General features: G+C 35.7%; 1 protein-coding gene across 1 annotated transcript; it reads left to right on the plus strand.

The window, feature by feature from the left end:
• Positions 1-427: 427 nt before the first annotated feature.
• LOC104607501 (V-type proton ATPase 16 kDa proteolipid subunit) lies at positions 428-5,835 on the plus strand. The gene is made up of 3 exons (XM_010273155.3): positions 428-669; positions 798-1,083; positions 5,386-5,835. Exons 1-3 carry the CDS (start codon positions 591-593, stop codon positions 5,516-5,518), a joined length of 498 nt encoding a protein of 165 aa, XP_010271457.1. The 5' UTR covers positions 428-590; the 3' UTR covers positions 5,519-5,835.
• The last annotated feature ends 9,794 nt before the right edge of the window (positions 5,836-15,629 follow it).

The following is a 15,629-nucleotide window of genomic DNA, read 5'->3' on the forward strand; positions in this document are numbered from 1 at the left end:
TCAAACTTGAACTTGAATAACTGATTAATCAAATTTACCCCAAAGTTCAAATTCAAGTCCAAACTATTTTGATTAGAACCCGATTTGATTACCGTAAAAGTATCGTGGAATGCAATAGCTGTTAAAACAGACTGAAACTAATGATATCTCTAGTAACAAAATACATAGAACCCAACCATTTAATTTCTATATATTTTCACTGGCGTAGGGCATTACCCACAGTTTGCTGATCATTCAGCTAATCCGAATACGAATTGGCTCGTTAGAATCAGATGTATGACATCCCTATATAATGGCTATATCTTTATTAGGCTTTTGTTGGGTTATTAAGACGAGATTTCCCTAAAAGCCCAGTCCAGTAATTGACTAAACCACCACCACCACCACCACCACGTACACGTATAGCCCATTATCACGCTTCAGGCTCAAGCGTCAGTTCATGTGATTTATAAAGCTCCCTCGTTGATTTTTATCTCCATCAACCTTGTGAGATTAGATTTAACGCTCGCCGGAGAGAGGGGGAGAGAAGCAACTCCAAATCTCTCCAATTCGTAGATCCGATCGTGGTAGCTGCAAATCCTCCCTCGAAAATGTCTTCTACGTTCAGCGGAGATGAAACTGCTCCATTTTTTGGCTTCCTCGGCGCTGCAGCTGCCCTTGTTTTCTCCTGTAGGCTGAAGCGCAACCCTAATTTTTGATCGTTTAATCTGCTTATTTGAATTTCCCCTGTTCCTTGGGTTTCATTTATGTTTCTATAGGGTTTCAATGTAGATCTAATGTTTTTGTTGGCGTTTCAGGTATGGGAGCTGCTTATGGAACGGCGAAGAGTGGTGTTGGTGTGGCCTCCATGGGTGTTATGAGGCCAGAGCTGGTCATGAAATCAATAGTTCCCGTTGTTATGGCTGGAGTGCTGGGTATTTATGGATTGATTATTGCTGTTATAATCAGTACTGGAATAAACCCCAAGGCCAAGTCTTATTACCTTTTTGATGGTTACGCGCATCTTTCATCTGGCCTGGCTTGTGGTCTTGCTGGGCTTTCTGCTGGAATGGCGATCGGAATTGTTGGTGATGCTGGTGTTAGGTATGATTTTAATTTCCCGATTTTCTTTTGGTTGATAGTTGCTATATCTGTTTGTTCGCGATTGCTTTAGAGGTTAGTAATTCTTAGCTTTAAAATTGGTATAATTTTATTTGTTTTGCTTAAATTGTTTTCTGATTTATGATTTCATATATTTGTGTATGTATATATGTATATTCTTTCCTTGCTTTGTTTGCAATTTTGGTTTGGATGATATGTTTGAATTGGTTGCTTTTCTCAATTGAAATTGAGCATATGATTGTTTGGACGGATTTGTATATTCTGATATTCAGAATCTTGGTGTGAAGTTTGGAGCTATTTCAATTTCAATGTTGATCTTAAGGAAATTATGGAGAACTATGTTTATGATGTAAACCCCTAACCCAGCAATAAGGCATATGGGCATTGTTTTGGTTATAATAATCCACAACGTTTTCCTGTTTCTTCCTTTTGTGCGTGAGGTTGGGGGAGGGGCTATTTTTCTGAGATAACTTATCATAACCAGGCTTCCTTTTTTCAATGACTATGTTCTTTAATGAACACTTTCTGCGCTAGCGCTACAAGTAGCACTTGCCATCCAATTTATGTTCTCCAGTGTGACAACCCACAACCCCCTCTCCCAATAACAACAAAAAATTAAAAAAGAAAGAAAATAAAATAAATAAAAGGAATACACAAATACGCATTCAAGCATGCATACAAGCACATACAATATTTTCATTTCATTCAGCTGTGTTTAGAGAGTTGAGGAAAAAAGTGCTTTCAACTTGTAAGAATCCCTCCTCCACCATTACTATACTCAGTAACTACTAACAAATAAATCACCCAGATATCCTATCCATTAAAAGTGTGGAAGTTTTTCTGCTGGGTGTTTCCTGTGCTGCTCTCTGCACTGGAGTCTCCATGGACTGGATCTTAAACTTGCTTCTGTCACATGGGGCTGATCAGCGATCATTCCACTTGATGGTTGGGAATTTATGGATTGTGATAGCATGTGACTTAATGACACCTAGTTGTTTCAGGTGATTTTTCATTGTAAGTCTTCTTATTGTTTTCTTGACATGTTCCTTCTTCCCTTTGAATTCCCATGTGCTCTACAAGGTTAAGAAAGTATGAATTTTCTATCTTTTTTTGATATATTATAGGTGTGTCTATCTTTATCTGTTGCTAATGCAAAATGCATAAAACAGAAGGGGGCATATGCTTGATATTTATCTTTGCTGTGAGGAGAGCAGTATGTTATGTTTAATGTTGTTTAAAGGATAATCTGTTAGGTTTGATTTCTTTAATAACATGCAATGTACTTCTCAAGCAGTCATTCCCTGCAGGCCTGCCCATGTACAAACAGGAAGTCACATTCTCAAGCTAAACTCATTTTATAAATGATATATAGTATCAAAGTCACTTCTAGTTTGTATCTTAGCAAAATATATTATTTTGGTTGTGTTTCATTTTAATTTATTTAGGCCCATTACCCAAACCAGGGTTCGTGCTATCTAGGTGTGTTGGGAGGGGTAAACTAGATACAGACCTAGCAACTCTTATCTCGTTTTTCCTTTTTTCCCTTCTTTCTTTTATTATTTTGTTTAGAAACCTAGGCTACCACCAATGAAGTTGATTATGGATATGAATAATTGTGTGGATAACCAGATGGGAAGCTGGCTAATGATTCCAGTCCATGCTGACATGAACCGGATGAGATTTGATATCTGATATCCTCACAGAGGATTAACTGATAACTACTTTTGTAGCTCGTATAGTAGGATATTGAAGAGGAACCGGACCATAGTGATGATCTCTTGGGAGATTGAGAGTCTAAGGTTCTGAAGAATCCAACTTTTAACAAGATCATATCCATAAAATAGATATTGGAGAAGAACATCTTGGTGAGAGCTATAAACTGAGGTAGTCACTGGTAGTTTTTAGTCAGTTGTTTTTCAGGGTTAGCTTTGAATGTTTGGTGGAGCTTCTGATTGTATGCTGGCATAACTCCACTTAGACTGTTTGCTCCTAAACAGCATAATTGGATAGAAATGAGGTCAATGATGAAGGCTTGATTTTGTTTGGTCATTAGGTTCTAGTTTAGGTAGAGTAGATCAACTAAGGGAGGCTTCCAATAGATGAACAATGAGTCCAGCTATATGGTTCTCAGGCCAGTTTACATGTGCCCTTAAGACAGTCAATTGTGGCCAGAACTAGTAGATGGGTTGTTGGCATGGAGATCAAGAACTTACAAATTGATTTTGGAAGGGATGACACAGAAGAGCCAACTGCCACCATGGTAGTGCCTCTTGTGCTGGAAGAGGTTTCAGAATGTTTAGGTGATGAAATTGGTGATCTAATTTGCATTTAGGAAGAGATGGGCAAGGTAAAAGTTTTTTCATATGCATGGATCATGATTTGATGATAGTGGAGTTAATTCAGGAGTCACAGAGTCGACTTATGAATTTATGACTTTTGGTGGTTTGTACTAGCACAGGATAAAGCTCCAATAGAACTATATATATATATATATATATATATATATATATATGGGGAAGGATTAAAATATCAATGTGATACACAGACACCCAATATGGGGCATATCACGTCCATACCAGTGCACCAAGTACACTTGGATATACAGATACAAAAAGATTTGAGGAAGTTTATAACTTCGGGAAGGCTGCATCCATCCGTTTATGCTTATAAAACAAACAAGTAAATAAAATAAATTATCAGGTGTATCAATACACACCAATTGATCGTATTGATATTTTGATCCCTGGATAGCGGATATTTTGGATTGGCCACTTATTTACTTCTCCTATCAAAAAACAGATGGATGCAGCCTTCCCGAAATTATAAACTTCCTCAAATCTTTTTGTATCTGTATATCCAAGTGTACTTGGTGCACTGGTATGGACGTGATATGCTCCATATTGGGTGTCTGTGTATCACATTGATATTTTAATCCTTGCCCCTATATATGATCAATGGTTCAGATTGTCAATGGAATTTTGCACCTGGTTCAGTTTTGCATCCATTTGCACTCACTAGCAATGCAAATTTTGCATCCCAAAAACTGATGCAAAATTTGCACCACGTTCCTTCTACATCAATTCTCTCTCATATAAACTGCGGACCCCATCGTCTTGGTTCTTGCATCACTCCTAAACAAACAACCACCCTCCTACCTCCATTCTCTTTCATATAAGGTGGGGACATAAACCAGAATTTACACAGCCTATTCGCACCAATGTTTTAAAAACTGACCCAGAGGCTGAACCATTTTCACCTCCCAGTTGCAGGTCATTGGTTCAGCAGTCTGGGTCAAATGGGTCAGACCATCTGTGTGTATAAACATGTATTTTATCAATAAAAATGTATAATTATTATTTTTTGATGTAATATATATATATAGATATAAATATTATTTTATGTTTAATTTGTATTAAAAAAGATTTTTTTGGCAAAATAGTGGGGCAAGGCACCTTGGGATGCATAGGTCTTGAAAAGTTACCTAAAAAAAGATAACCCCAATTGGACATCCAAGCGCAAAGTTATGGCCTCTAGAAGTTTTCACATACGTTGAGTGTGTAACCCATGACCCGCTGAATGGGTCAACCGGTCAATGGTTCAACTGCCCGGTTCAGACGGTTTTTGATAAAATGACAGTTTCATGCGAACTGGATCCAGAATCTTGACTGGGTGATGGCTTGAATGGTTCAACTGGCCAGGGTTGAAAACACTGATTTGCACTATGCATTTACACCAATGCAAATGCAAACAAACCGAACCAAATCCTGTTTTGCTGATTCAGTGGTGTCATTTATGAACAGCATGAGCTTGAAAAAATGATTAGTTATATTATTCACGTTCCTAAGGGTTTGTTCAAACTTGCTAACCTGATATATAAAGTCTGTTTCTCTTTCGAATATCTATGTTTATTACTTCTTACTACCAAATTTGTTCCTCCCTGCATCATGCTACAGTTGCAATGCTAATTGAAGTTTGTAGAGGTCTCATTGGATGACAATATTATGGTTTTTGGTGTTTGATGAATACTTGGGACATTTTGGCCTTTTTTTGTTATCAGTTTTAGGGTAACTGATTCTGATTATTGATCCTTAAAATTACTACTACTACTTCATGTTTGGCTGTTTGTAATGAAAATACAAATCAGTGTTTGTTGGGATGATTCTTATCCTCTAGCTCAAGGTTTAATAGCCTAATTGGCAACTTTTCTGATCATTGGAGCTTATTTGACTTTACACTTCTAGCTCAGAAATTCAGGTTTCTGATTTGGTGGTTGTATTTTTGCAGAGCGAATGCACAACAACCCAAGCTCTTTGTTGGGATGATTCTTATCCTCATCTTTGCTGAAGCTCTTGCCCTCTATGGCCTTATAGTTGGCATCATCCTGTCCTCACGAGCTGGCCAATCCAGAGCAGACTAAGAAGTGAAACGCTTCCTGCTAATTGTTCCTATATCGTTTATTGGAATTTTGAAATCATTTCAAAACCTCAAAATTCTTTAGTCGTTATCAATGGTAGTTCAGCACATGCATCGTTCTATAGGGGGATGTGGATTGCTTCACGACCTTCCTTGGTTAGTTGCTTCGTCCCTCGTGCTGTTCTTCCCAAATAAAGCCTTTGGATCTGTTTCTTTTCGTTTATCTATTGCTGTAGTTCGCTGATATTAGACCTTACTGCTGTAGTTTGCAGAATACTGTGGTGTTATGTAATATTGAATAGAAGCTGTATTGTTTTCGAAGTGCTTCGTTTTTTTTTCCCTTTTGGATAAATAAAGTGCTTCGTTTTCAATTTCCTACCGAAATGTCTCCAACGGTGGATATAGACACAACGGCGTTTGACCGTTGGGTGCAGCTTTACCTGCATCTGCCGTGATAGCTGCTTTCATACAATGTTATGGTGTTTGGCCTAGATAGGCTTCAGACCCCGTGTCAGATTGTCCTGGCCATCCTGATTCTACACAGACTTGACCATCTACATTTTCGTCCCCACGATATATGTCAAGGTTCATCACAATATCGATTTTCAGGGCCACAGAATGAATACTTTGAACCAGATTTATTTAATACATTTTAAATATAATAATTATATTCTTATATATGTTTGCAAATTATGAGTTTTTTTTTATGATGATTCAAAAAAGTAAAAAAAAAAGAGTGTAAATTACAATGACCCCCTATGATTAAGGGTGTCAATGGACCGGTTTTGGATTGGACCCCGTCTAGATCAAAATCAATTTGGACGGATTAGATGGACCAACAAGATACATTGGATTGGACCAATATGGTCCAAAATATTTTTTAGATTGGACTGGACCTGGTCCGTTCATAATAAATTTATATTGGATTGGGTTGGATTAAGCCAAATCTGGTCCATTGATATAATATAAAAATATAGGTGTCAATGGACCAGGTTTGGGTTGAAACAAATCTAATCCAAAATGAATTTGAACAGATTGGATGATTCAGGCATTGAATTGGATTGGTCCAAAATGGTCTAAAATATTAATTGGACTGGACTGGATCTGGTCCATTTATAATAGATTCACATTGGACTGGATTGGATTGGACCAAATCCAGTCCAATTGACACCCCTACCTATGCTATATGCTATAGGGTTAGTGACAGTTGTCCCCTTAAAACTTTCATTTGCAACAAAGATTCATCTAAACATTCATTGTGCATCAATACCACCCGATTGTAAGTCAGATGATGGAATGGGTTAAATATTTGAACTTTTTTATTTTCTATTTTTACCATTTTCTCTTAAATTCTAATTGATCCAAAAATATTCTCATTTTCTCTAGATGAAATCAGCTAAAATAACATTAATTATTTCACTTACGTAAAAAAACAAGTTTCTTTAAATTCTTGTTTCATTTCATTAACATGAATGTCTCTTTTTATTTTAAAATATAAAAATTATCCACTCCTTTCTCCAATAAATTTATATTTATATTTATTAGAAAAAACCTTTACCATTTTAACTTAATATTGAATCTAACTAAAAATCTGTACGGATCTATTGGAACATCTGGGAAGACTTTAATATTATATTTAAAAAATGTATTGAATCATGAATCATTTAAATAAATAACAAAATGGTAGTTTGAAAATTAAAAAATTTTTTAACAGCTGAATGGAAATCTTTTAGGAAGTTAATAATTGTCACTGATCTTTGTAATTTACCAAAAAATAGTATCATGGTGTTTACATGCTCAGCAGGCTGCAGCATATAGATATTGTCGAGCATATATTAACAATTTAGCACATGATGAAGACATCTAGTGACATTCTATTTATGCTTCTCCTGTAAATATAAAATGTTAAAAGTTGCCACTTTATGGGAGATGCAAGATATTTGAGAAGAGGGCAAGAAATTAGCGGATTTATTGTAAGGCTAAAGACCTGTTAGTTGAAATTGGGTCCTGTCGGGTCAGACTCGATAAGAGCTGGCTTGGCTCTGGCCCCTGGGTCTGTTATTTAAGGTACAGACCCTAGATCAGGGTTATGTTTTTATTGGGAATGGATTTGGTCTACCCTTATGTTCTAGATCCGATCCACTGTACTTCTAAATAAGAAGAAAATTATTGTATCTTGTATGCATAAGTTTCACTTGGATGGTGGAATGTACCTTGTGTTATGCAAGAATTAAAATATCAATACAAGATAATCGGTATTACATGTACTGTATCTATATCAGTGAGACTCTGAAATGCATGATACACCGATACAAATAGGGTTAGGGGGGGTTTTGAAAGTTAGGCTCAGTTTGGGAGGAGTACAAATGTAAATATGTATAATACAAATATATACAAAATATAAGATTTTGCACTCTACTTATTTGCATTTGTGCTCCTTCCTAATTGAGCCTTAGGAAATAAAAAAAACATCACTCTTTTCACACATTTAAAACAAAAAAAAGAAAAAAAAAAGAAAGAAAACAAGAGTATCAATGATATCGATACCCTTTTTTGGGCATCAGGCATATCAATATATTATGATGATTGTGTTATGTGACGTTTATCAGTTTTTTTAGTATACCTGCACGGGGGACGGTTGCCTATATCAGGCTGTGTTGACAGTATTAGCAATGTATCTATCAGTCTGTATTGGGCAATACTCATTGAGATAACAATGCCATATTTTGGTGTCATTCTAGTGGTTTATGCTTTATATTTCACATACACCATTAATTTTTTTACATAATTCTTCTACCACTTCTTTGTATAATCGAAAGAGGAGCTTGTGGAGACCAAGGGTCTCTCACCACAGGCGGATCTCCCCTTCTCTGCACACATGTGAAATATTAAAAGTAAAGAATTTAACAGAATAAAAATAGGAAAATTTTTGAAACCTCCTCTGAACTTTGGTAATTGCAATCATTTTCTCTAAATTTTTTGACACAGCTGCAAGTAGAACCTTTTTGTTAGAATCCTCTAACAAGAGTCTTGAAAACGTCCAAAATACTCATGCATTTAACATCGAGGCCGGTTTATATAGAAAAAAAAACAATGCAAACTTTATGATCAACTAAAAAACAGAGTTTAAGGTTGCAATTTTACTTTTGAGTGATTGATATGAAGGTCACATTTGAAAAATAAATCAAATTTGGAAAAGATACGGGAAGGATTTGGTGCAGCAATTGATATAAAAAGAAATTTTGGAAAATAAACATTTTGATTGAAAGTAACTGCATGGATATCTTGGATATTCATGCCTCTTGTTAGAGGTTTCTAACAAGGGGGGTGTACTTGCAATTATGTTAGAAAGTTCAGGAAAGGTTTCAACAATGGTCAAAAACTTTAAGGGAAGTTTTAACAATTTATCCTAAAAATAAAAGTTTTAAATTAACTATCTTAATTTAAAGTCTTATAAATTTCAATATACAAACATGTCTCCTAATAAAACCACTTATATCTTATAAATTTCGATATACAAACATGTTTCCTAATAAAAGTTTCTCCCCTCCGCCTTCAATAATCAACGTTTGCAACATCTCCCCTCTCCCCTTAATCCCTACCCACCTGTTAAATATCTTTGAAACTCTTTTGGCCCCACATGTCTCCTCATAAAAAATCCTCGTGTCTTAATTTTCAATAGTAAAGTCCATCATTATTGTTCTCTAATAAAATCATCCTTAATTCTCCTCCCCCTTCTTATTAAATCCTTATTTTTTATTAAATATCTTTGAAACTATTTTGATCCTCTAATAAAACAAGGGTATAAATTATAACGATTGGGCGGGTTTAAGGGCCAACCTTAGACCAACCTTGAACATGGGTTTTGGTCTGGAATCAAATTATGTCAAAACCTAAATGCACCAACCCAAACGTAAGCAAATTTCTATTCAACCCCATTCATTTGCATGAATTAACTTGCTAATATTTTAATAGTTTATATTTTATATTCCATTTAAATTATTAAAATGTGTTTCTTTTGTTTTTAAAATAGTTTATACTTTAATCATCTCATTGCATCTATGCGTTTCTTAAGTGTCTGTTTGGCATTGATGTTGTTGTTCTAGAAAATAGTGACACATCAATGCCACGTTGGAAAAAAAACGGTGCTCTAGGAAACACCTGTTTGTTTGGAACCATTTTTCTATAAAAAACGGTGCTCCAAGTCAAGCCTTGGAAATTTAGAAGGCGTGGTTTGGAGCAACGCTGAATTTGGCGTTTTCTCAGATTGTACCTCGTTATTGTCAACGAAGATGTGATGTGGCTGTAACATGGATTTCCTATAAAGGGTACCAGTGCTGAAAACAAACATGGAGCACTAGTACCAAACAGAAAGTGTTGATGTTGCTCCAAGAAACATCCTACATGACAGCAACGCTTCCAAACAGAAAAAAGACACAACGGTGTTGTATCTACAGCATCGATGCCAAACATATACTAAATGTATGACTATTCTGATGCATGTTAGTCCCAATAGTTGAAAGCAATGCATTGGGGACACTCACTAGTTTGGGCATTCTCTAAACATGGTGTAAATGGAAGGAGTACAAATGCAAATATGTAAAGTGTAAAACCTTATATTTTATATTATTTTGTATGTATTTATGCTGTTTATATTTGCATTTGTACTCTTTTCAAATACATAGAGTGCAAAACTTTGTATTTTTTATTATTTTGTATGTATTTACATTGTACATATTTGTATTTGTACTCTTTTCAGACTGAATCATAATTTGGATTTGTTATTTCAAATTTCACGTTTCACTTTAGTCTCAGTTTGGGAAGTGTATTAATACAAAGATGTAGAGTGCAAAACTCTACAGATGCTCCCTTGATTAATATTTGATATGGGACAATTTTACATTCCAAACTGTACAAAAGCATTTACAGTCTATAAATTAAGGAAAGAAAATTTAAAAACAAGACAAAAAACCACTCTCAATTTCTGTCCTTGCTAGGCAAAACTGTCTCTGCATTTGTATATTTTTTTATTTCTTTACTTTTGTTGGACCCCATAATCACTAACAAAATCCAAACATCTAGTGACCACAATATATTGCTGGTCACGTTCATCCATCCGCATATTAAGAATATCTCTTGTATTTTATATTCAATGTATTGTATGAGCGTATTGGAATTCATTTATTCTCTTGTTCTGGACTTTGTAACAGACATTTCAAATGACCAATGCTAACCAACAAAACAGATAATATAAACTAAAAAATTAAATAAATAAAAGGATTAAAAAGTTAGAGAAAATGTGCATAATAAAATAATATATACCTCAGAAGATTTGAACAAGAAAATATATCTTATTATCTCCAACTTTAGCACAATTTGGTGTCTGATGTCGTCGCCAAAATATGTTTTATTTTGTTGCATTACATGCATCTGTATTATATATATTTTATTACATAAAAAGAAAAGAAAAGAAAAATACTGGCTTAGCATTCCTTAGTTTGAGAAAAGAAAAATAATTTGGTGTGAATCACCTCTGATCCCAATCCAAGGGTTGACAGCCTTCGCACATAAACACAAATTTTATGGCTTGCTGTGTTGCATCAGATCAAAGGCTTCCAGGATACTGGATTGAATCATCACAATTGTAAGTATGTAAATAATTAGGCTGATGACGATGATATTGATGATGATGGTGATCGGCAGTCTGGTTGATTTGGCGTCCTTTTGTGGGACCACTACATTATTAAAATCAAAATGGTCCTGAAATCGCTTGATGACGCCATTGCTTAGCTCAATGGTTCAGGTGAAGCACTTTTTTTTGTGGATTTCTTGGGTTACGTTTGGTTCGATAGGTAAGGTAGGAAAAGCCGTTCATGGTGATTGGTGACCGGTGAGACTCCTCGTTTAGGATGAGTTGAAGTGCATTTGTCTGGTACTCTCATCGTCAATTTTTATCTCCTACACTCTTTGAACTTTGTGAAAAAATTACTTGTCCTTTTTAAATGAGGGTAAATTTCCTAAACTCGTTATGGTTAGTTAATCGATTAACTTGTTTCTGACAATTGTTTAAACATTATCACGGTCATTAAACATGAACGGGAAAATATAAAATGACTATTTTACCTTTAAACTCAAACACTACTGATCAACGGAGTTACATTTTTATCCCTTGTTTTAACTTAAACATTATAGGGAACATTCGACCTCTCTCTCTCTCTCCTTCCAAACCCTGATGAGAGCCGTTGGATGAAGCCACTTGAGAGATCGACGACAATGGAGATATGAGAGAAAAAAGATGATTGTCTTGTGTTGTTTTTTATCTGAACCCAGATGAGAGCCACCAGAGAGATCAACGACAGTTAAGATTAGAGAGAAAAAACTAGTTGTTTCTGATCTGAAACCCAGATTAGAAACGATCGTCTTGTATTGTTTAGATTTTAGATGCATGTTGTCTGGTGATGGAGGTTCGGTCCAAATCACCACTGCTAAGAGTTACAATGGCGATGGTAGGGGAGGAAAAACAGGGGAGGTGAAGTTAAAGAAGATAAAGAAGGAGAGAGAGAGAGAGAGAGATGTGAGATCCCAACCCATTGCTGAGAGACCAATTATGGTTGGTGTCAAAGTTGAAACCTAGATTCATCCCAAGTAGAGCATTTCGGTGGAGTAATTGAAGCTCTACCACATGACTTGGAGCACAGTTTCCATTAGAATCGAAGCTCTCCACTGTGTATGATTTACAAGCTACCATTGGAGGAAATGATTAGAACTCCGGTTTCTTTTATCCAACAATAATTAATCGGAGTTTTGCAAAGGTTGGGATTGAGCACCATTGTTGCCGCTTGCCACTGTTATTGGTGCTTTCCCCTGTGACACCAAAGAAGAGAACAAGAGGGAGAGGGCGAAGATATGGGAGTTCAACGATGGAAAGAGGGGGAACCAATTCAAGAGCACTGAGCACCCCTCATGTGCAATCCAAAGACCCTATTACAAGCAAGATTTGCAACCCAGTTTAGCAACACAATGGCCGGTCTCGACTTCATCTTCATCCGATGATGATGACTATGATGAAGACTAATTCTTTTCCGCCATTTGAGAATTTGAGACCCGTTGATGAAGATTTTCGAGTGGTGGGTTTTGGTAACTACAACAAAGACCGAGGGGAAGGTTTTAAGCTGAGGCACCAACCACGATGCAACAGTTATGAACCATATGCTCATTTTTGGGGGACAGGTTAGGCCTAGGGTTTCAAAACATGTCGAAGAGCCACATCTCTTTGTGGGATTTCAACAAGGAGCAAACCATATGCTCATTTTGGGGGGGAATGTGTCAGTTCTCGTCAGTGTCAATGGCGTCGCCGGCAATGGTTCTGTCACTGCCAACCAGGATGTCACAGTTGCGTAGTTGCTCGCAATGCGACAACAACTAGCACAACTCCCATCAGAGGAAGGGGTTGCCGGTCAAAGGAAGGGGACGAGGGAGGGGGGTAATATTGAGTTTTAAAAGAATCTTAAACGTAACATGGTCTCACGTGTATACGGGTTTTGACAGAATATTAACGAATGTTAATAGTAATGGGTAGAGTTAGTCAATTGTCAGAAATAGTAGGGATAACATTAGTCAATTTTCAAACAATAAGGGTACACTTAGTCAATTAGCTAAACCATATGGTAGTTTAAAAAATTTACCCAATTAAAAAAGCCACCATTAGCTTAAAAATGAAAATTATTAATGATGCCATTTATAACCCATTAAATAATGCATAAAATAATAGAAAATGTTAACGTGGCACTAATAAACTCAAAAACCTAAAAATTACAAGTGAATTCCATTGAATAAAATAAAAATCATTTATTAATGTATAATTAATAAACGTTGAAAATAATATATAAATGGATCCCACTAGAAAATTTCCTCTTTTAAGAGAAAAATAATAGGTGGGCCCCACATATTAATTTTCTTTTACAAGAGAAAATTTTAGGTGGGACCCACCTATTATTTTTCTCTTAAAAGAGAATTTAAAGTGGGATTCACAAATAATTTCAAGTGGGACCCACTTATTAATTTTTTCTTAAAGGAGGACATTTTAAGTGGGATCCACTTATAATTTCAAGTGAGCCACACCTATTATTTTTCTCTTAAAAGAGAAAATTTCAAGTGGGACCCACCTATTAGTTTTTTCTTAAAAGAAGACATTTTAAGTGGGACCCACTTACAATTTCAAGTGAGCCCCACCTTTCTCTGAGGAATTTTCAAATGGAACCCACTTATATATTATTTTCAACATTTATTAATTATACATCAAATAGTTTTCGTTTTACCAATGGGACCCACTTTCAAGTTTCAATTTTTTAACTTTAACAATACAACATCAACAGTTCTGATTATTTTATTCATTATTTAACGGATTGTGAACAATATCACTAATACTATGCGTTTTTTGGGCTAACAACAGCCTTTTCAACTTATTCTGTGATCTAAAATGGTCAATCAAATTATAAAAGGGTAAAAGTGACTTTTTCGCAAAATTTAAGGATTGTCAAAAACAAAAAAAAAATCATTTATAGTAATTTTCTTATGTATAATAATAAATAATTTTTTATATGTATAATTTTTATTTTTAATACGAAGTTTAGATCAATGTTGAACTCGCAACAAACTAAACTTAACATTCAAATGATCCCGGGCCAAATACAAACTCCATGTTTTATGCCGAGCCCAAGATATTCAGCTAAACTGGAAACCAGGTTATGTGATAATGTGAAGCTACCGTACGTGATCTCATGTCTTAATTCCTTCCCAAGTTCATTTTACATTATCCAATTTAGTATCACCTTATTGCGATGGATCACGAGCCATTTTATTGTGCGATGATCTCATGAAGTCATGCATGGTTAGATCAATCGCAATCAAATGATTCTGGTTCCTATCATGAAATATTATTTGGTAAAGATAACCATTGACATGACCTTCTGTGTCGTCAGCTGGATAGATCGTGGCTCCAGCCTCTAGCATCCGGGAGGGGATTCCCTCCACTGAATTTAAATTACAGAAGAAACAGATAAAACCAGAATCAGAATCAGCAAGAAATATTATACACAATGAGATTACATTGCTATTTGCTAGTTCGGTTTCGGTGAACGAAGGAGATTGAGACAAAAACTTCATTAATAATGAGAGGGATCCAACACACACCAATCTCCTGTTATCAGGAAAACTGTTGTTATTTAGTTTAATTAAATGGCAATGACCTAATCGCCTAAATTCAGTTCATTTCTGCTCAAACGCAGATGACCTTATCCCATCCAGGGTCCATGCGCGTGCCTCTGAATTAACTAATTAATTAAACCTGCCATTACTCGAACAATATTTGGTATGAAGTTTCTTCTTTTCCTACAATATTCTTATTTATTAGGTACTGGTCATCCGTGCGACTTCCTAAAGAACCAGAAAAAGCACCAAAGCGAAAGCGAGATGATTTGATTCATTACATTACCTGAAATAAAGGAGGTCTCGCTAGATAGTAAGTGGATTCAATCAATTAGGTTAGGTTTTTTTTTATAGCAAAAGTAGAAGGGGGTATAGGGTTAGGTTTGATTGAATTGAATAGTGCATCTGCATCAAGCACCCGCCACGAGATTGTTTGTTCTTATCTTGTGTATTTTCATGGTGGAATTTCGTTTTTTCGCTTCCAATTAAGGTTTTTAAAACTGGATCGGACAGGGAACTGTTCTGGGCCTGGTTCCTAGGTCGAGCGGTTTGATCATCCAGTTTCAACGGACAGCCTGTTTTGATAAAATAATTAAAAAAAAAATTAAAATTTTAACAAAACTGAAAAACGACCAAAAGATGGTTCGACTGCCTAGGTCAGCAATTCGCTGACCAAATCAATGGTTTTTGGCCAAACAGAACCGATCAGATGACTGGTTCCTAGTTTTTTGGTCCGGTTTGCTTTTTTAAAACATTGCTTCCAATAGATCAATGTTTCGTACTACTAGACCGTATGACAGTTGTGATGACACTAATACGGCCCAATCAATGGTTTTTGGCCAAATGAAAGTTCGACCACCTAGGTCAGCAGTTCGCTGACCAAATCAATGGTTTTTGGCCAAATAGTG

The sequence above is a fragment of the Nelumbo nucifera genome, chromosome 5 (assembly GCF_055504915.1).
Source record: "Nelumbo nucifera cultivar China Antique chromosome 5, China Antique-T2T, whole genome shotgun sequence".
Lineage (NCBI taxonomy): Eukaryota > Viridiplantae > Streptophyta > Magnoliopsida > Proteales > Nelumbonaceae > Nelumbo > Nelumbo nucifera.

Bases quoted from the DNA above. Each gene is read 5' to 3' on its own strand.
- LOC104607501 (XM_010273155.3), top strand. From the start codon at position 591: ATGTCTTCTACGTTCAGCGGAGATGAAACTGCTCCATTTTTTGGCTTC. The intron at 670-797 runs GTAGGCTGAAGC...TTGGCGTTTCAG, and splicing joins AGCTGCCCTTGTTTTCTCCT to GTATGGGAGCTGCTTATGGA. The intron at 1,084-5,385 runs GTATGATTTTAA...GTATTTTTGCAG, and splicing joins GTTGGTGATGCTGGTGTTAG to AGCGAATGCACAACAACCCA.